Below are 22,374 nucleotides of genomic sequence, written 5' to 3' on the forward strand. Positions count from 1 at the left end.
GAGACTGATGCGAATGCTTTCAGCTTGGCTCAGTCACTGTTTTATCTGTTTGCAGCCATCTGAAAGCAAATCATGGAGAAATATGCAGAACAGGAGAGTGAAACTTCATATTATTTTACTGCATACTTTTTATTTTCCTTCATTCTCAATACTGAATTTGCTGGCCAACTTCCTAGCAGCCTCTGAGTAAAGGATAGTAGGTCTGATCAGCTTTTGGATTATTGAGCATGTTATAAAAATTTCTGGTAATTAATAGGTTATGAAAAAAATAAACAACTTGCACTTTTTTTTTCTTTCTGAAAACTCCTTTCCTTTCTGAATAACTTTTCTATTTTATTCAATTTAGTTTTAGCATTTCGTTGAGTACAGTCAACAGTCCCATTCAGCTCATAAATTGTAGGAGTTCAAAAAAGTTCCCAATGCAAAGAAGAATTTATTTTTAAAACATGTAAAGGCTTGTTGTTTCATTTATCCTAATGTTCTAGCAGCATATATTTACTAGAGAAGACAGTAAATAACGAAAGAAGCTCCTGCAGAAATCTTAGGGGCTTTAACAGGTGAAAAGACTGTGATACTATATCCATCTGTTTATTATGATGTTTGCTTTTTATATATGAAATAAGAACAACAAAACCACATAAATAGTTGTTTCATCTAGTTAAAAGAGCTTGAAAAAAAAGCACTAACCAAGCCACTAAGTGGAGTCATGTGTTGTTTATTTGGTTTTCATGAATACTTGATTTCTTTTTTCTTTCCCCGGTAAGACTGATTAATTCAAGTCAGACATAGACTAGGCATGGCTTTGCAGTAATTTGTGAACCCCTCATGGCTGTTATTGTTGAACTGCAACTAATTTTGTGCCTTTTTTCTTCTTTATTTTTATTTTTTATTTTTTTTAAACAGAAAAAAGAAAAGCTAACCTATTGGACCAACTTACCAATACCAGTGGGACCATAATTGGGGTGACATCTTGCATTGTTATCATCCTCATTGTTATCTCTGTGATAGTACAAATCAAGCAGCCTCGTAAAAAATTTGTCCAAAGGAAAACAGACTTTGATCAAACGGTGTTCCAGGAGGTGTTTGAGCCTCCTCATTACGAGTTATGCACCCTCAGAGGGACAGGGACTACAGCTGACCTTGCTGAAGTTGCAGATGACTTTGAAAATTATCATAAACTGCGGAGATCATCTTCAAAATGCATTCATGACCATCACTGTGGATCACAAGTGTCTAGCACTAAGGGCAGCCGTAGTAACCTCAGCACAAGAGATGCTTCTGTCTTGACAGAAATACAACCCCAACCTGTAAAACCACTCATTCAGCCCATGAACAGGAGAAATATCCTTGTCATGAAGCATAGCTACTCACAAGATGCTGCAGATGCGTGTGAGATAGATGAAATTGAAGAGGTACCAACCACAAGCCACAGGCTGTCCAGACATGATAAAGCTGTTCAGCGGTCAGTATCCATAGATTTTTGATGAAGACTATTGTGTAAGGACCTGATTGCCCAAACATATTCACTCTTTATTCAGTAAAGACATATTTTCTTTCCTCTCCGTTTATTGTTTAAATTTCTGTTTCTTGATAGCACATACCATTATATTATCTTTCTCTGTCTCTCTCTCTCATCTCTGCTCCAGTTTCCTGGAAGCTTCTGTATCTGTTTTACCTTTCTATGTGATCTTTCTTTTTCTTTTACTATTTTATATACATGCCCACATGCATTCATGCACTGGTCAACAGAGGACAAGTACATTTTTTAAAAAAACAAAGAAGATTTTGTGTAAGTCTAGTTTTTGACAGAGCCACATGCATGTAGTTTCCTTGAAACTGAGGTGGCCTTGAATATCATCCACTGTTGGTCTAACATTTCAAAATCAATACATCAGTAACTATAAAAAACACATCTACCCATTTTGATGTATGACACAATAATGAGAATCACTAACCTGGGGTAAGGAAAACCCTTTTCCCATGAAACATTATCTTTTATACAACAAATGAAAATATTTGCAAAACATTCATGTATTTGTTCCATTATTCATCACAGCATGTTTATATATATAAATATATATTAATTGCAATATGAGACAGAATAGTAAATAGAGAATGCTCCTATATTTACGTAGAAGAATATAGTTAAAAGGAATCTTTCTAATCAATGAAAAAGTTGAGTATGATATTTTTAATAAAAGAGCTATTTCTACTGTATATTACACTCTGAATGACTGTAAATATGAATGATTAAAAGTAAAAGAAAAAGAAAAGGAGAAAGAGATATGAACCATTTATTTGGAAAAGCAAACAAACTTTTTATATATATTTGTGTTTTCTCTTGCATGCATTATTTATGCACTTCTTGTGACTGTTTACATGCTCTCCATATTTTCTTTGCGCATTAAGGCACTTCTATCTCTTAAAAACAAGTTATTTGACTATTTTAACCTAACTGCATGCCAATGTAAATTTCTTCGTGAATATTGATCCGATTATCAATGTGTGCAGTTTATTAAGTATCTATATGCATATATTTCTTTTTTTCTACGCAAACATTATTATTTTGAATGAAATAGCCATAACATTCCAGGTTCTGCCTCATTGGGTCTCTAAGCAAACATGAGTCTGAGTACAACACAACTAGGGTCTAGGAGACAAACTTGAGGTAAGTAAACATACCTATACAACAAATGAACCATCTGTTCCATTCCATTTATTTGTTATGTTGTTAAAATGTCTGTTAGTCCTCAAGCTATACACCACCTTGTTCTTGCATGGAGAGAGACAGGTTTTAATAATGAGAAGATTGAAAATCAGACAGATGACCGCTTCAGCACTGTAAACTACTCAAAATCAAATTCCTATCCTAATTAAATTCTTACTCTTGAGTGTAGAATCAGTTAAATATAATCCCCCAGCCAAATATTATCTGGATTCTCAACATATCATAAAGACAGATGCTTTGCATGGCTCTAGAGTTTTATTGATTTTTATTTTATGAAAATAAAATTTAGAGTCCCAGCATGAGAAACCGTAAAATTTGGCAATCTAACCCAAGCCATGAAGATATGGAACAACTTGTTTTCAGTTTGTTTTACTCATTCAACCTTGTGAAGTATATAGGAGTATAGGAAGAGTATATAGGAGAACAGATAAATTTAGAGATTCTGTAGCACTAATGTTAATGTTTTTTTGTTGTTGTTGTTGTTGTTTTTGAGTCTTTTCCTAGGCTTTTCTTTTTGTATAATTTGTTATCAACACTTAATAAACATAATCTCATATTTTTATATTGAAGTTATAAATAGCTACTAGTCTGTCAATTTCCTTATATACATATATAAGCATATATATGTATATACATGTTTACACATGCATATGTATATAGCAATTTTTTAATGGGAGAGATTCTATTAAAGCTTTTATCGCTTCTAGATAGTTTAGGTAAATATTTGTCTCAATTTTTCTTCACAGGGAGAACATATTTTAACTTTGTTTTGCTTTCACAGAAACACTATTTATACAATCAAGGGAACTGTGAATGGAAAAATCTATAGTGAACTATTTCAGCTATCAGGAAGAAAGAGTGGACGTGTTTCAAATTTCATTTCACTGCCTTTATCCAAACTTAAAAATTACAGACATTTCATACTTCTTTTGAAAGGGATTCCCACTGCACAATAATATGTTTATTTTGTAATTTGCTTGCTGGCCACCAAGTGCTCCTTAGTTTTTAAATACATTACCAGGTTTACTGCAAACTTGAAGGAATTAACTCCTGACTGAGACTGTCCCTACTTTTTTTTTCCCCCCTTTTTCTTTTTTCTTAGTTTTATTTTAGTTGATATGTTTTAAGTTTATCTACTTGTTTGTTGTGTGATATGTGGAAGAAGATTACATTGAACTTTTGTTGTATGTACATTGTTTTCATTATATAGACTGCTTGAGAATAGTGCACTCCTGGGTGATTTTGAACATGCTACAATGAAATGTGAAACTATCGACCTTGGAACCACCAGCTAGAGGTTTTATGGACTCTCTGACCACCTATTCTCATATCATGACAAAATTCAGCAGTGTTGAGTAAAACTACTAGAAGGCAATAAGACTTTCATTATTATGCTTATCAGCCATTTCTCTTTTTCTATTTCTCTTTTCTTTTCATTGCAAGTTAAATTCCCAATTTCAGGAACAATTTATTGAAATCAGGTATTTAGCCATTCATAATCACTTCAATAGAAATGTTTGTTGGATAAGCATCTAGCAATATGACTGAATTTGACACTGAGAAAATAATTTGCATGTATGTTACTGAATATTTGAGTTGGCAAAAATCCCCTTATTAGACACATTGTAAAAAAGCATGCATTCACAATTGTTGCTGTTCTGTTTCTGTGTCATATGCTTGCTACTTGTAACTTTTTATATAAAGATACATAAAGCAATGTATAATAATTTCTTACCTTGAGTTTAATGTCAATGTTTTCTTTTACTAAATTTACAGATTTTGTAGAATTAATGAGTTTAACCTGTAGGAACTGGAAAGTCAGACACATCAGAGAATCAGCTGTCTCACACCCCTTACTTATTGAGAAAGGAAAGACATTAATTTCTTGAGATGTAGTTGAATTTGTATTACATAAAGATGATTGCTTAATTTCAATGAAAAGGCTTGTGATAACATTTGTTTCCAATTCTGCACTCTGTATTTTTATGGCAGTTATTAGGAAGTTTGTTTCAGTGCAGCATAAAAGCTGATTTTTATCAGTTATGCAAATATTACGGAAGGACTTCAGTTTTAGAGATGCATATAAACATCAGTTCCTCATGCAAGATAAAATGCCATTCATAATTCAAGCCATAAACATTAGTAACCAACACTGAAATCAAATACAAGAGGTTAATTTAGTACAAAAATAGTGTAGGCCGAAAAGCCACAATTATGTAAATTTGAAAAACAAACAAACAAATAAAAAAAACCCTTTGTTTGATAACTCAATAACCATGCGTGAAGTCATAGGATGATCATCTATTTAAACTGTTACCTTGTAAATTCTGTCTCAGAACAAATCCCAATCCTTTCTTAAACATATTGTGTCATTTGTGTTCGTTTTAGCTTTTTTTTTTTGCTTTTTTTTTTTTTTCCCAGTATTACTGATAAGTGTTGCTAGTTTTACTGAAAAAGTAGAAATAATTTCATGGATATCCCAAAAATATAAAAAGGTGGGAAAAGAGAAACCCTGGAATGCTGACATTAAAAAAAAAAAAAAAAAAAAAAAAAGATATCGAAAGGTTATCTATATCAGTTATTTATATATACAGAGAAAGTACATGCTTTACATAATTACAAACACAGAAAATCTAATTTCTACAAAACATTTTCTACAAAAGTAATTTAGGAATTACGTAAGAGTAAGGAGGAGTTCAGGTATTTTGCCTCCTTTTTTGTACATGATACAATAAATTTTACATAACAGGATTTTAACTTGATTAGTTTTCACATATAATCTGAAAACAGTCCTCCCTCCTCTACAGTCATTGAAAGTCATTGAGCCATCTCTCAATTACATGGATTTTTTGCATGTGATAATAATACATTTCCAGATGTACTCTAGAACTCCAGATGTACCTCCAGTACTATGTCCAGATGTACAGATCCATTTCCAACTTCATGTAATTTATAATTTTTTTTCCTAATCTTTCCAACTCCTATTTCATGATCATTTCTTAAATATAGTATGTTAAGATTTTTTTTTTTCTCAAATCCATGCTTAAAATGGATGCAACCATGCATCCATTATAAAACCAAGAAAGTAGGAAAGACTTGCTGAAAACAAATGTATATACATTATATACACATTTATGTATATTTATAAATATTTGCTAATAAGATAGTGTATAAATAAACATATAAGGAGAAATTTAAATATGTGAATTTAGCTTTGAGCTAATTACATTGGTCACCTAGAAAAATGCTAAAGCTGCTAAATTTTAAAGCTGCTACATATTTAAGTGCCTAAATCCCAGTGAAATGTACAGCTAGCCTGGTCTTTACTAATCATGTAGACAAGAAAATCCATTTTATGTGCTTTTTTTGTTTGTTTGTTTGCTTTTTGTTTTTTAGTGAAGTGTTGACAGAGAACTGGAGAAGGCATGGGTATTAGTACTTATGTAACATGCACATCCTTACTTTCTTAAACAAAAAAAATAATTGTATCAGGGAAAATAAGAGGAAAACATTAAAACCTATGTAAATATAACAGTTCAAACAAAGATGGAATGCTTACTTGCTTAGTTGATCTTGGAAACTCCTTAATAAATAAGAGCTAGGTACCCTTACACAAAACTGTCATTATTAATGACAAAATATGTTTATACTGGGGAAAGAGGGTCAAATTATAAAATTAATTTTTAAAGAAATAAACAATTATTAATTCAAGCCAAATTAAAATTATAAAATAGAAAGATTTAATTTTGAGAAATTATATTCTGCATATAGTCAGTGTAAATAATAATCTAGTCTATAACAAACAGTAAAGACAAATTTTGCTCAGTATCACACAACAGTAAGATATCTTAATGTAATCTATAAAACTCATAATATTAAAATAAAAGGGGGTGTCATTGAAAGTAAAAAGTTTGCCTTTCCTATGAGTATTTTTTATTATCATGAAGCCACTTTTTAAAAAACAGAAAGCAATTCAAACAAGTTTTTCAGTTTCAAATAAAAGGGGTGCTCACAATTGCAATTTGAACACACTACGAGGGAATTTTTACTTGTTCTATTATACCTTTTCCATTCATTGGGAAAAAAATGGTAAAAAAAGGTTTGGCTTATTGAATTAACACAGTTACATGTATTTTGTATATTAATTTAGTAAATAGCTGTGAATTAGATGAGTTGGGCATGTTAGCTTCATGCATTTTACCTTATGTTTGTTTTAAGCTAAAAGTAAGACTAGTAGTTATTAGACTGTTTTGGTTTGATTAGTGGGTGCAATGTGTGTGATGTACAGCCATGTTCACAGCATGTTTACTCCTTACATATTTTTTAAAGATGAGTTTTTGCCACCGTGATGCATTGCCATATTGCTCACAGTTTTTTTTTTTTTTTTTTTTCCTCTAGAGCCATAGTTTTATGTATTTACTTTTCTTTTTAGATGATAGTCTGAACAACCAGTCTCACCCATTTTTCTCCATCCAGAGAGTAAGGTCTTTCTGTTTGTGAAGTCTTCTTTCCAACATCATTTAAAAATTACAGGAATTCCTTTTCCTGTAATTATACCTTTTCAATTTTTACGTGATACTAAAAACAGCTTGGAAAAAAAAAAAAAAAAGACTACATGGATCTGAGAAATGTTAGTACCATATTCTTCTATTTTTCTCCATTTTTCTACTGGAGATATTCTCTCAGACCCAGCAAGGATGTAACCAATGGGAAAGGTTTCCTGCTAGCACCAAAATAAGGCAGAGGCAAAGAAAAGAAAGAAAAGTAACAAAGAAAGGAATATAATTAGAATAGTAAGAAGGATTTTTTCTCACATCCATTCACAAATTTATGGACACGTGTAGGACAGATAAATCATTTAGCTACCATATAAAAAATACCCATGTCCGACTCCAAGATAACCGCATTACCTCTGTTTTATGGAAACACTATACTGCAGACAACAAGTTGGTCTTTTGTATTTTCTTGTCTTCTGCTTTCTTTATGTGGACTCTCCCTGATAACACAGAGAGATATTCTAGTTAAGGGAATATGGCCAAAGACTCTTTTGATATAAACAAGGAAAAGTGCATCATTCAGAACTATTAAACATGGAAGTTTGTATCTGAACTTGGAGTCTCTTACCTCCTCACTCCTGACTCGACATTTGATGTGAAGTCCTGGACTCATGGCTCTGCTCCTCTTCCTTATCATTACTTCAGCATCATCTCTCTTTACTCTTTCATGATGATTTTATGTCATTCCCACTTTCACATTTCATTTTTGTCCACAGTGAATTTAGTTTTGTTCCACTCTCTCCATCAAATTCATTGAAAATGCTGAAATCCTATCAGCTCCTTAACCTTATCATACCCTTTCATTCACCTGGCTCTTCCCCATCTATCATTCAAAGCAATCTTAACCTTCTCTTGTCCATAAACAGCAAAGTGAAGACATGATCACAGCATATCATAATTACCTTTAATTTATACAGCACAACAAAAGCCATAAAGATGTATTGGGAAGATCTTGAGTAAAGGCTTATTAAGGATATTGGATTTGTATCTTAATGACTGGGCCTCAGTGTTGTCTGGGCTGCCTACCTCTGGGCTGGCATGCTTGCTCCTGCTATAGCCATACATCAGTATGCTGCAAAGAGAAACTCACCTCCATCTATTCCCTTCTCCCAGTGATACCTGCACTATTGCTAAACAACATTTTGCTTCAGGTACTTTTATGTTTTATCCTATGTCCCTCAACACAACATAAATCACCATCCTAGCTTCTTTTACATGTCTAATAAAACACATTTTTGCTGCAAAGCCCTGAAAACACCTGTCAGTGGTATGGCAGAGCTAGCAGCAACAAGGTAAGAACATCATTTACCAGGAGAAACAGGAGCTGCTTTCCCAGGAAAGAATCATGCTGATCTGCAATCTCTGTGTCACCATAGGAGAAAGGGAAACCCTATACAAACTGCAGCTAAGAGTACAGACAATCCAAATGCTCATGATAAAAAAATGGAAGCAACAACATTGCTCAGATTTCATTATCAAAGTAACAGGCCTGACCAACACCATGCATAAACATTGCATCTCTTCATTGTCAGATAATGGAAGACTGCTGTGAAATCCTGCTTTATCCCAGGCAGCAGGACATCACAACTGTGAGTACCGACTCTGTGCAGTGCTCTGGAAAGGACTTAGCAGCTGCTTATACAAGTGTAGGCAGACAAGGATTTAATGGGAGTATAGGGGCATTCTTGTGATGCCACATGCAGCAGATAGCTCAGCAATATCTACTTATTTAATCCTTTTAAGCTTACCTTTCTTCAGTCCATCCTCCTCAGCTTCAATGAGAGACACAGTAAACACAATCAACTATTTTTGAAATGGTGGCTTCACTGGAAAGTGGTCATTTGGCATTTAACTGTATTCATATATGAAAGACAACAATGGTGCTTGCTGAAGCTATTGTAAAACAAAAATATTTGGAGTTTTTGCACAGATCCTCAATACAGGTTAAATGAACCATTCAGCTGCAACAAATGCATCAGTAAAGGAAGACACCTTGCATCTGAGATTTTTCTAATAGAGCTGCAGGCTCTGATTCATGACCTATTCACATCATCCCTCTTGATCCTATTTTTCTCTCTTCAGTGAAAATTTTAATTAGGAAAAAGCAGTTTGTTGGAAGTGAATATTTTTCAGTACCTTTAGTGAAGAACAGAATGCAATTTACATTGGGGAAGGAGAGCTTCATTCCATGATTCTTTCCTTAGTGTTAAAGGACTTTTCAAAGTCAGTGAACATACAGGTGAGCTGCTCTTTCTCTTTGTTTAACAAATCAGTGGTTCAAAGAAAACGTAATGCTTTATGCTAACTAACCCCTGTAAGGTAGAAAAGTAAATGCCTTTCCAATTTTTTCACTCCCACATTTTACTGGATATTTTGGTATAGAAAATGCACTTGGGGAGGTTTTGTTTGATATTCTAAATGTATCTGGCACCTGCTTAGACCAAGCTTGAAGAAATTCCTCCTTCAGGCAAAAGTGTAAGGTATTGTTTCTTTATTAAGTTTCATGACTGAGGCCCAGAGACTTGTGTCATCATCTGAGAGTAACTTTAGTAACATAATGGATCTTGTCAAGTTTTAGTGTGTTGATGGAAAGTCTTCACCAGCCTAGGCAAATATTGAATATTTTGAGATAGCTATTAATAATAAATACTTTCACAAATAATGCAACTATAGCATCTCCATTGGTAATATCATCACCATTTTGGTGACTGAAAAAGAGAAGTGACATTAATTTCAAGAACTTTTAGTTCTTATCAGAAGGGAGCAAAAATGATGGGACATCATAAGTGTTTTAAGATGTGTGATTTTTCTCCCTAAATTCAGCTAGGATTCTTAGTTTTAGTCCTCCTCTTCCTTTCCTAATATAGACATGTTTATGTCAATTTGGTGACTCAAAAGAAAAATAAAACAAAAATCAACCAAAAAAAAACCACACAAAAACATAAAACTACATTGTGATACAAGGTAATACACAGCTTTTTAAAAAAGTGCTATCAGATGTCATTAGAGTTTAGCTGAATCGCTTAATGTGCTGCTGGGAAATGATTAGATCCAAGATGCATAAAAACAGAAACAGGAAAGTACTCTGGAAGCTCTGCATGATTTTACTTCTCTCAGTTTTTATTATTCAACTGGCTTTGATCAAAAGACAGAAAGCTCAATGAGCATAAACTTTTATAGAAATCTCTACAGGGACATAAACTTCATATAGCATAAAGTTTTAAACACACATCTGTTTGGAGTACATGGAGAAAGGAAAAAAAAACATTCAGGAACTTTTTTAATGTTTTGAGAAAATGAGTGGTTCTTCTGCCTCTCAGAATTAGTCAAACAGAATTTGCATGGGCTCTTGTCTGCATAGTTGGCACACCGTGATGAACTAAATATCTAAATAAGAAGTATAAAATCAATCTTTAAGAAGCAAGAGAAGAAAAACATGGTAAAAAAGACTGTTGAGAAGTATGGTGTGTGACTTCAAACCTATTAAATACTACCCTGAAATACTGTAAAACTTGACACCTCCCTTTGTTTTTAGTTTTACTGTAAGCCTTATGGTTTAAAGCTGCTACATACTAAGAACGTAGTATACAATGAAGCCACTAACAAAACTCTTTGCTTACTGAGGCTCTTGGTCGGCTCCTGAATCAAATCTTGTCATCCAGTCTGTGACAGTGGGCTCACAGCCCTTTGTTGCTGATGACACTAAATTGGCTAATGATACAGAGGTGATGTTCTTTGTCTTTGTGACAGACCTATTGCTGACTTTGGTGGCACTTTCAATTCTACCTCCAGCTATGATGATAACAACAGAAGTTAGTGGGTGATGGAGAACTTATTTCAGTCAAGCCTTAACCATATACACATCCATATCATCTGTATCTGCCTCTATATTTTAGCAAAGTAGAAATAACTAATTAAATTTAAAATAAATTATTGTTTATTCATATATTATTTGTTATTTATTATTTATTTTAATTAAATATTATTAAAATATTTAAAAAAATAAATTTAAAACACATTCTATCACCCTGTCTTGGTCTTCAGCATTTTTGAGACATATTCATATCTGAAGTATTTCTTGTTGAATGCCATGATTCAAAGGACACTTAGTTTGAGCATGAAACTCTGAAGATATTTTTATTATTATTTTTATTTTTCCTGGGATTTTAAGGCTCTCCAAGCCAATCAGGAACTGCTATACCATTTGGGGCTGACTTGTTAATGATGAGTATCAGCCGGGTCAAAAGACAGAAGAATAAACTTTGCATCTGAAGATTGCTAAAATATTTTCTTAATGTGAAGAATGACCTGAGTACTTGGATCCTCCATGTGGATCCTCCCAATATTAGGGGAAAAAAGAAACTAAAGTTCCAGACACCTAGGTTTATGCTATAGTTTTATTACTTCCACATTAAAACTAGTTATCCTAGTTATCTTCATTTGCAAAATAGATACAGCAGAAAGTGGAAAGCAAAGTGGCTGCTAAGAAAAAACACTGAAAAATCCAGCAGTGGTAAGTAAAATAATTATTGTACACTTATGCATACAATTAATGTACAACATGCTGTGGAATGGGACCACTTCTGTTTCTGTTGGAGAGTTTGCAAATCATCTAAGTTTATTTGTTTTGGTTTTACACTTGGACAAGACATTGGCTGACAACTTTTTATTTATGTTTATTTCATATAGTTCTAAGAATTATGAAACCTCTACATTCCTAAGTAGTCAGAAAACTCAGACACTTTCTACTCTACATATTTTATAAGTCCTTTAGAAACAGGATCTATGCTATGGAATTCCTGTTGTGCTTTGCAAAACGTTGCATAGATATGGCATCTAGCCAGTACTGTAGTCATAATACATTGTCTGATGGAGAAAAATGCAATGATGTAAAAGAAAGTCACTTACAAGGATCCAATCCATACAACCTTGAAATGGACCTTTAAGTGAAAAGTTAGTGCAGAGTTATTTTTGAAGAGCTTGAATTTGTCCTTTTTCATATGCTGATGTCTCAAATGATTAGAGGCATTGTGAAGGAGAAAGGGAGAACAAAAACTTAATCCAGATTTTTTCTTTCATGATAATAGGATTGCTTATCTCTATATCTGCTGCTTGGGTAATGTGCTGTTAGGAGAAAATTCTGTGCTGATACAGGCTTTTGATAATTACATATAATTCTGATGCTTACACAAGCCTCCCCCAACCTTATTGAAGGTTTTTGAAATTCGAAAGTCCAATAAACATTTTATCAGAATATTACAGCATTTTGCCTTTGCTGTTTTCTACAGAAAAGAAACTCCAGATAAAAAATTTGCAAGAAGCTTGAGTTTGAACAAAGGTCATGAATCTCCCCTTAAATCATGCATGAAGAAGAGTTTAACACAGACTAATTTGTAAAATGTGGTGCATACGCTGACATATGCAATCAGTTTTTTAATATAGCATGCTTTCCATCATTTAGTATGCATACTTCACAGGAACGTGGATACTTCAGAATGAACACAAGGGTTTGTGTGTCCCCAGAGAGCAGTAAGCAGTCATCAGATTGCTGAAAATGGCAAATGTTCCCAAGTTAATGCTGTAAGTATTTGTACTGGTATTGCACGTAGAAGTTAGACTGAGAAATACAAAGAAAACCTCTCATCCATTTCCAGAACATTTCATACTTGGCATTACAAAATGTATTTCATTTCCTATAATAATGAACATGAATTTAAAAGATTTATTAGTTCACTTGCTGAAGTTGCTTGTAATGTTTTACTGGGGAGGTGGGGGGGAAAGGGAGGAGAGAAGAATATGTAGTTAAAATGTCATGATGCTTAGAAAACATCTGTTCTACCAGATCATGACTAAAATATTTTATTTGTATTTTGCTATAATTTTTTATACCTTTCAATTACTCTTAATGAATGTTGTAAGCTGCTAGTCAAGGATATGTAATATCTTGAAACTGAATCTTACTTCAAGAAGAGCTTTAATGGGTTGAACACTCACCAGGATAAGTTGAGCAGAACCAAAAGGAATGATGGGTACAAATGGCCTTCTCTGAAAAGTTCCTACATGTCTGTTGTAATCTTTAATCTCAATGTATGTTTGAAACCAAAGCGCTGTAAAGAAAGACCCTCATCTGTAAAAGTACTTCTCTTGCTGACATCAAAGAGAATACGAGATGCAGATTCAATCTCTCTCTCTTATTCTTCTCTTTTGTTAGCAAGTTGTTGTCTGCATTAGTTTTCACAAGTAGAATTGGTCTCTCCTTAAACTGATCCATGAGGTTTGAACCTTAGTTTCCCATGAGAAATAAAATGGCCTCTAACCACTGGGCTAAGGATTTATACTCTTCCCTACTCCTCTACCTTCATTTTCCCTCTTGTTCTAATGAATGGTTGTTTTTAAACAGAAAGAAGAATAACTCTCATAACAGTAATTTGACAAAGAACTATGTAAGAACAGCTAGAGCTGCATTTGCAGGCAATTAGTTTTAGGATAATTCATTACTCCTGTTGCTTGAATTGCTTGAATTGGCAGCTTTGTGTAACAATATCTGAAACCTTCCAGTTAAAGGGGAACTCTGATATTGCATCCATCTTTCCAAGTTTCAGTTCTGCTACTGCATTGAATTTGAAATCTCCTGCTTCTGAGCCCTGGAAGAAAATCCCTACAGAAAATTCCCCAACATAATTAGGTGGCCTTAGATAGCCTTCCCCCAGATCAGTCACTCTCACAGATGACCAGGGTCAAAGAGGTGGCAGCAACTAGTGGCAACTGGAGGAAGGAGACCCTGAGGTGGTGTTGTTTGGAGAGGGCAAAGAACGTCTTTCTCTGGCTTATTATTACGGGCCTTTCATCACTAACAGCTAAGTCCTTTTGCATTCAGGAAAGAGGAGTGAAGATTTTTTGAGTAGCTCCTTCTTTTGTGAATTTAAAGCAAGACTGGTAGAGAGGACTGTAAGCACAAAAGGATGAACCGCTTTTTGTCAACTAGTTCTGCATATTTTTCTGAGAAAGGTTCAACAGTTGTTGTGTTAAAATAGAATTTCCTTCTCAGTAAGGTGTTTAGACAGTTCAGGTTTCAGTTCAGGGCAGGTTTTAGACACATCAATATAGTTGTAAATTTCAAATGGAAAGCTGAATGTCTAACTCTATTAATTCAACGAATTCATACTCAAAATTACTCTCCTTATAAGAACTTATTTCCTTTGATCCAGATCAAAATAAACTCAATTACCTGCCTCTTTGACAGATTTCAATAAATCTTTGTTGTTTCTTTCTGCTAGAATAGGAATGTGAAGGAAAGAAAGTAACTTATTTTATCTGAAGTCATTTATTCATTCAATTAGAACTTCATCTTGGCCCCACTGAACTCACTGGGCTTTTTGCCATGGACTTTAATAAGGTTAGAATCAGAATCATAACACACAGTTTCTTATTTGTTGCAGATACTCAATATTTTAATTGGTTATCTCAGGGTGAACGCTTCCTTCTCTTCTACCTCTCCCTTGGTATTATGTTATTGCTTTTTCTGTCCTTCATTAAGTTTTAATTAAGAGTTCCTTTGTTTGTAGGTAAAGAGTTATTTTATTTTTAAACTTTTCAGAATATGCTTCAGTTTTGATGGTTTTCTAAAGACAGAAAAACACAATTATGAACATGACTTTTCTAGTGGAAACCTAATCTACCAAATGTGTTTGCATGAGGATGAACGGGGAAAATAATGGAGATATGAGAGTAAGCATGCATTCTCTCTCCTCTTCTCCTAAAAAAAAAAAAAAAAAAAAAAAAAAACCATTTGGTTAATAAAAATCATGTGTATCATCAAGCCTTTCCAGAGGAAATAGGAGGAAATAGAAGCCTATTCTATTTTCCATTGTGGAAACAAAATTAATATTACCGATACTCAACTTTATTTCTGAAGTCTCATTGCATTCTTATCCATTCATTCTTCTTTATAAACCTGTGAGATCAGTGCTTATAATTTTATATCATTGTCAACTAAAAATATTGCCTTTTGATGCAATTTGTGGCAGTGTTTGCTGTGGCTGACGATACAAGTGAAAAGCATGTGATGACAGGGACTATGGATTCAGATAAGAGAGTGAAGGAGGAGATGTGGACCAAGCAATACTTTTGAAAACATTGAGAAAAAAAAAATCTGAAAAAAAAAAAAAAGAAAGAGAAAGGCAATGATTTGGTATGATGTTCACTTTGATTTGTTTTAGTGACCATGTACTTGTTCGGTTGCTGTGTAAGTACCAGTACTATTGCATGGCTAATACATGAATTCATGTGTATTGCCTTCATTTCAGGTACATATATGAAAATCATAACTTTGATCTATGTGAAGATTTTACACTACAATTACTTAGGCTTTGTTCAAGGCCAAAAAGATCAGTATTTGTCTCTCTTCTGTGTAAGTGCACACAACATATTGGTACATGCAAGATGACAGCTGAAGACTTTGGTATGGCGCTTGAAAATAATGAAAAATTGCATTTTTACTTTCATTTAGTAACTGAAGAGGAATAGAAGAGATAGAGAAGGAGAAAGTAAAACCCAATCTACTGATTTACAAAAGTAACAAGGGATTTCTAATGGCATAAAATGTAGCTTCTTCTGCTTTAAAAAGCTGATTTTTACAGTCTAAGGTTTTAGTTGTGTGATAGCAAGCCCTATTCCTCGTAAGAATGAAACTGTTGGTTATTTACAAGGTTTTTCAATGAAAAAACTGACTGTGAATTCATTCCGGCCTTGTTTATTGATTTCTTTAGGTCTCCAGGGAACGTTACAAACTTACCGGAAATTTCTATTTCTGACGTACATTGAAAGACAGAACTACTAAAATATATATATATTTAATATACAAATGTCTCTGCCTAATTTTTGATTTTAAAACAAGCTTAAACAGTACAATGGATGTCTTCATGACATGAACTTTTCCTCTGATGAGGTTGTTTAAGCGTCCTGTGTGCTTTAAGTTCCTTGCTGTAAGAAGTAGACAAGGAAGAATTTTTTTCAAAGCAGAATTGTGCTGTGAAATCCTCTCTAGCAGTGCTGGACTAATACTTTGTCTATCTGAAAAACCAATGGGGGATGTTTTCTGTACATTGTACATCTTGGACAATTTCCACAATTTGAATTTTGGATAGTGTCACTACAAGATTCTAAGTGAAGGAATTTAACATTTATTTAGTTAAATAAAATGGGGGCTATAGATCAACACATTATTTATAATCTAATAACCCAGGCTAATTTTAGTAGCCAAGCTATATATGCCTCAGGCAAGCAGTTGCTAAAACTTGCTTGAAAAGCCTTGATATCTGATAATCTTACTGATGATAGCCACACTTTTAATCTGAAAAGTCATAAATGGATATTCTCAGATAATTTGAAAAACACATCAAAGCAAATTAATGGCTTTTGTTCAAATAGATGTGAAAAAATCTTTTATCTATATTGGCTTCAGACAACAGCATGTAAAATGCACAATCTTTCTTTTTTTTTTTTTTTTTTTTTTTTTCAGCAGATCCAGGTGGTGGGAGGCTTTCACTTTTTCCACTAAATTTCAGACTATGGTTTGAATGAAATAGGATTGACTAGACATTACTTTACACAAGAATGAAGGGAAGAAAAAAAATAAAAGGAGCTTGTACTTCATTTGTTCAGTGAACTTTCAACTTGGGTTAGCTTTTGTGTTAGTAAGTTGAAGTGGTGAATTTCATCATTCTCACAGAATGCCTGAGGTAAGAAGGGACCTCTGGAGGTCATCCAGTCCACACCCCTGGCAGGGCCACCTGGAGCAGGTTGCCCAGGACCATGTCCAAGTAGCTTTAGAAGATAACCATGGAGGGAGACTCCATAACCTCACTGGGCAACCTGTGCCAGTGGTCCATCACCGGGAGCTCTAGAGAAAGGCAAATTTTACTTTGCCAAAAAAAAACACAAGATTTTTAAGTTTTACATACCTTTATTTTACAGCAAAATCGGCAGGTTTTTTTTTTTTTTTTTTCAACAAGAAAGAGAGAAATCCAGAACATCCAATAACATTCATAATTATAATATTCAGGCGTTTTGTTGTCTGACATGATTCATACTATGGATCCAAATATGATTTTTTCCCGACCTTCATAAGAGTTCTTGGATTAGCAAGTTTGTGATTATATTTAAGCAAAATTAATATACTTATCTGGAAAACTGGTATATTTTGATGAAGAGATTTAAGACCTCATTTTTTTATATCTGAAATTAATTAGTATAAATATTATCAACAGGTTATTGAGTTGTTTAAAGTTAAATCTAAGTGGTCAAACAGTGTTACAGAAATGCATCTGATAAAATATCTGACGTAGAAATGTTTATCTACATTAATGCAAAGCAAATTTTTTATTTTTTTTTTCAGCTCAAAACTTAGCTTAATTAATCTATTCCACTAGCTTAGTGGGAGGACCATTATGTCACTTGCTTTGTTTTTCCATTCATTGATCACTGAATATGTTGATCTGTTAATAGTAAAGCCTGTTGAATTTATGGTAATTTATGGTTAACTTACTTTCTTTTTTTTTTTTTTTGAGATAAAATATATCTTTAGAAAGATCTTTATTATATAGTGCACAACAGCCTGGATGATATATATATATATATTATTTTTTTTGAGCCATTGTTGTCAATATAAATAAACAAGGTAAAATAATAAGTGTTGCTAATGGCAATTTTATGAAAGGCTAACAATGGATAACACTGGGTTCTTTTGGAATGTCTGATTTGCCCAATGGTTTATTAGAAATTTAAATTTTAAATAAGAAAAGCACAAAATATATTTGTTTCAGATTTTTATTTTATATAAAACTGATCACATATATATATTTTTATCTGATTTATTGACACTGTAGTAATTCAATTCATTTACTGTCAAAGCTTATACTAATCTAACCTTATTTCAAAATTTATATTGGCAAGTTCAAAGAACTTAGGGGTGTTATTACTGTTTGTAATGTTAATAACTTTCTGTCATTTTTCATTATGAACTTATTGTGCTTTGTTGTGCAAACTGAGAAAACACTTTGAGAATCTTTGTGCCATGCCTTGTCTGTTAGCTTAAAAAAAAAAAAATAAAACTAAAACCTTTATATATTTAACTGCATTATATATAACCTTTTAGCTTCTCCTGTATAGTCAGGAACTATGTTGATCTCTCCAAAACCATAGTGTTGCATTTATTCATTGATCAAATCAGAGCCTACACTGTGTTTCTGAAGCATATATGTTCAGAACAACATATATTTATTTAGCTTCACTTATTCTTGGTGTTTTCTCATTAGGATGCCTAAAGATTTCTACTGAACCAGTGGGTTTGTCTATAAGTAGGAAATGAAAATGCCCACAGTTTAAGTTTTCTTATTACCAAAAAAAGACCTCAGCTTCATCTTTCAAATTTCAGTGGACTGCAGTCTAAAGCGAAATTGATGGGACCTTAGGTACTCCAGGCTACTGGACAGTCATCTTATTATTAATCCTGCATTAATGAAGAGATTGGACTTAGGGCATGATCCAGAGCCCATTGTAGTCAATGGGATTTTTTTTCCATTGACTTCAGCGGGGTTTGGATCAGGCCTTTACTTCCTAAAATGAATAGACTCCTAGCAAAAGTCTGCTCTAAGCAAGTGGCATCCTTTCCTCAGACCTTAGAAGATCTTGAAGATATAATAGTTGTGATGTGATTAGCAAAATGGTTATATGTATGGCTCACTGCTCATATTCAGAATATGAATCAGAATCGCATTCAGAATACTCGATCTAGAAAGCAGAAATTTATGTTCATATAATAAACTGGTAAATTATGAGAAACAATGAAGATACATATCTAAGTATTTCTTAGTTCCCACAGGACAGGGGAGAATTTAAGTTTAAAATTCCCAGCACACTAGTATGTGAATACTTGACATACAGATACAAAAATATCAGTGATGTCACTACAGATATGACTTTCTGTCACAAGCATTGTAATGAAAACTAATAGCACAACCAAGGGTTATATATTTCATGAGAAGTCACCATTTTCAAAATGTCTATTTATATGAAAGGAAATTAGACGTTACAAATTGAAGGAAAACTTTTTGAAGGAAAGATTTCTTTAAAAAAGTATATTTTAGGGAGATAAAAAGTCCTTTTTTCTTTCTTTTTTTTTTTTTTCTGAATAACTTCAAAGATTTTTCCTAAAGTGAAGAGAAAGTAGTAAAATTAAATTCTCCCCTACCTCTTGAACCCATGTACATTCAAATGGGAAAACAAACAAACAACGACAAAAAAATGTATCAAGTCATGTAAATGTGTGAAATCCTGAATGCCTGGGAGCACAGACTGAGCTAATGAATTCAGGGCTTTTAGCTTCTCATTCTTGACATGATGTCTGATTAAGACATCTGCAGGACTGTCTCAACATCTGATCTAGTTGCTCAAGATTTCTCTTATAGATTGTGTGGGCACTTTTGTAGCAGAAATCTTATCATGCTCATTAAGTTATTTGAAGTAGATCTGATGAACTAAGTCCCTAAACCACATCTCCCTCTCCACTGATTATGAAAAGCATAAATATGACGACTTAAAAATACGTCTACATTTAAGCACGATTTACTTCTGCCTCCCCCTCCAGTTGATATAAAAGGAGATCCTTAAAACTTTGTGACAAGGACCAACAAAAATCTTGTACTCAAGGCTAGAGGCTCAAAAGATGTATGGCTGGACTTCCAGTTTTGGCCTCTGGACTTCCAGAAGTCATTATTGTAACAGTGAGAAGGCTTGGACACTGCCAATCATAATTTCCATAGCTCTAAAACAAGTAATTTTCAAAGGCAAGAAGAGGGAGCTTGAAAGATTTCTGCCAGATGTGTCCCAAGTCCAGACACTCCTGATACTTTCCCCTTTTTCTCCTTCTACATAATGGTGCTAATGTCCTTCCATTTCTGCCTAAAAACTTGAAGTAATCGCTTTCTGGTACCTTGGAGAAAAGTCAAACAAAATTTGCCTCTTTTTATCAGTCTTTGCTCTCCCTCTCCTAGGCATACAGATATGCATAGAGTGAAATAAAATGCCTCTGAAACTTTTGTTCTGTCACCTCTGAAGAGAGTAACCTGTAATTTTTAGCTAGCACAATCTTCAACAAAACTAATCATTTCTGGTGAACAAATAGTAAAAAATGGATTCTTGGCACATCTGAGGTGGTTCCATCCTCTACGATACTTCCATAAACCGTTAATCCTCTGGCTCACTACAATGGGACTTTACAGGAAATGGAGCTGTTTGAAAAATCTGTTTTGGAAAGAGAATGATATAGTGGGACTCCTAAATAATTCTTGTCTTTTCCAATTAGAAACGGAATGCATTAGTTTCATCATTAATTCACAGAAAGTTCACGGAAAACTTTATAATCAAATAATGCATCTTAATTGGCATCACTGATATTTTGCCTGCTAATTTGTTCTCTTATAAAAAATTGTGTTTCATACCAGGTGACTCTTGTGATAGTTCCTATTTCTCTTGATTGATGTGAGCCTAACTGACCCCGTTTGTGCTGTTAACAGTGTTGTATAGGTCAAAAAAACTCTCTGAACACTGGAAAATTGCACCATTGAGTTTTGCAAAGTTATATCATGTGGGGCAGACTGGCATTACTGTAGATTATGACACAACCAAACTGTAAATCTGTATACATAAATTGTAAGTATATTCCTGAGGTTCACAGTGGGCTACTGGATATTTGAAGATTGCTCTTATATTATAGTTTTCTAATAAAAATTACACTTGTGCTTTTATTTTATATAGTCTCTTCACTTTGGTTTATCATTTTCTTATGGCTAGTTCTTAGACTTCAAGCAAGAACACAAATTAAGTCTATTAATATTATGCCTAACATAATGAATCTCTTTTCCTAACTTGCAAGAGAATGTTGGTGGTATGCCATGCTATATTCTTAAAACAACAACAAAACAAAACAAAACAACAAAAACACAACCTGGGATCACACCGTTGAAAATTTTTGGAATATTATTCTTTTATGCTCTATAAATTACTTTAGTCATTTATATTATTGAATTTTAATTCAGTAAAACTGAGTTAAACTATGAAAGGTACAGACTACAAACCTTTCATCAGTATTGGCAAGAAAAGTTACTCAGGGAAACCATTTGAACAAATAAGAATGGGGATTTGAAGGACTATCTGTGTGAGTGATGTTATAAAAGAAGTACTGCATTTAATATTATGGATAATGACACATCTTCAGCTTGAAAAAGTTTACATATTTTTTACAAAATGTGATAATTTAAAAATTATAGGGATGTCAGTAAACTTCCTTTTTTGGTGTCTACCTAAAATAAAACACTTTCCCTTTCCCCTTCCCTTTCCCTTTTCCTTTCCCCTTCCTATTTCCCATTTTTTCTTCTTTGTGATAACACAAATATGAAATGCTAGAATTCACTCAAGTATGCCGTTGATGGTGTGGTATATTACATATTGTTTCTACTCAGATAGGATGCTCTGCAGAAACTTTACATGTTGTCTCTAGAACTTTGCAATATCTACATGTGGATCACCTAAAACTTGTCACAGTCTTATCTTTAAGAATCTTTTAAGAATTGTTAACTATGTAGCTATCTTTAAAACCATCACTGTTTTGGATATATCAGGATACTGATGACAGGATACATCATCCTACTAGCTTCCCACATCAAAGTAATGTTTGTGCATTAGCAGAGAATACAGATGCAGTGGCTGAATATTAGAAAACCATTCTGGAGGGCAAGTTGGCAAAGAAAATTAACTGAAAATTATGAGGAACTGAATGGCTATAGAGGTTTGTTATCTCATTGATTAAAGTTTACTTAGGAAAATAACCCAAACATATGCAGAAATATAACTCAACCTCTCATATACAAAAGGAGAAACAATGTGTGCTGATATGGAAATTAATTGTCTAAATAACCATTACACACAAGGGTATTGAATGAAGCATAGTTGTTGGCAAACATGATTGATTTCTCTGTATTGCCATATAATGATTTAAATAAGACTATAAAACAATCCATTAATGTGAAGAGA

General features: G+C 33.4%; 1 protein-coding gene across 2 annotated transcripts in view; it reads left to right on the top strand.

The window, feature by feature from the left end:
• Nucleotides 1–18,395, top strand: part of NETO1 (neuropilin and tolloid like 1) — an 86,420-nt gene extending 68,025 nt beyond the window's left edge. Inside the window, exons 9-11 of one of the 2 annotated variants that reach the window (XM_080580588.1) lie at nt 904–1,462; nt 2,594–2,668; nt 3,939–18,395. In XM_080580588.1, coding sequence (XP_080436714.1) covers nt 904–1,462; nt 2,594–2,654 — 620 coding nt within the window. In that variant the 3' untranslated portion in view covers nt 2,655–2,668; nt 3,939–18,395. The remainder of the gene's footprint in view (nt 1–903; nt 1,463–2,593; nt 2,669–3,938) is intronic. The other variant, XM_080580589.1, reaches the window with a different exon arrangement.
• Nucleotides 18,396–22,374: the final 3,979 nt, after the last annotated feature.

Source organism: Anser brachyrhynchus, assembly GCF_964034855.1.
Source record: "Anser brachyrhynchus genome assembly, chromosome: 2".
In the NCBI taxonomy this organism is placed as follows: Eukaryota; Metazoa; Chordata; class Aves; order Anseriformes; family Anatidae; genus Anser; species Anser brachyrhynchus.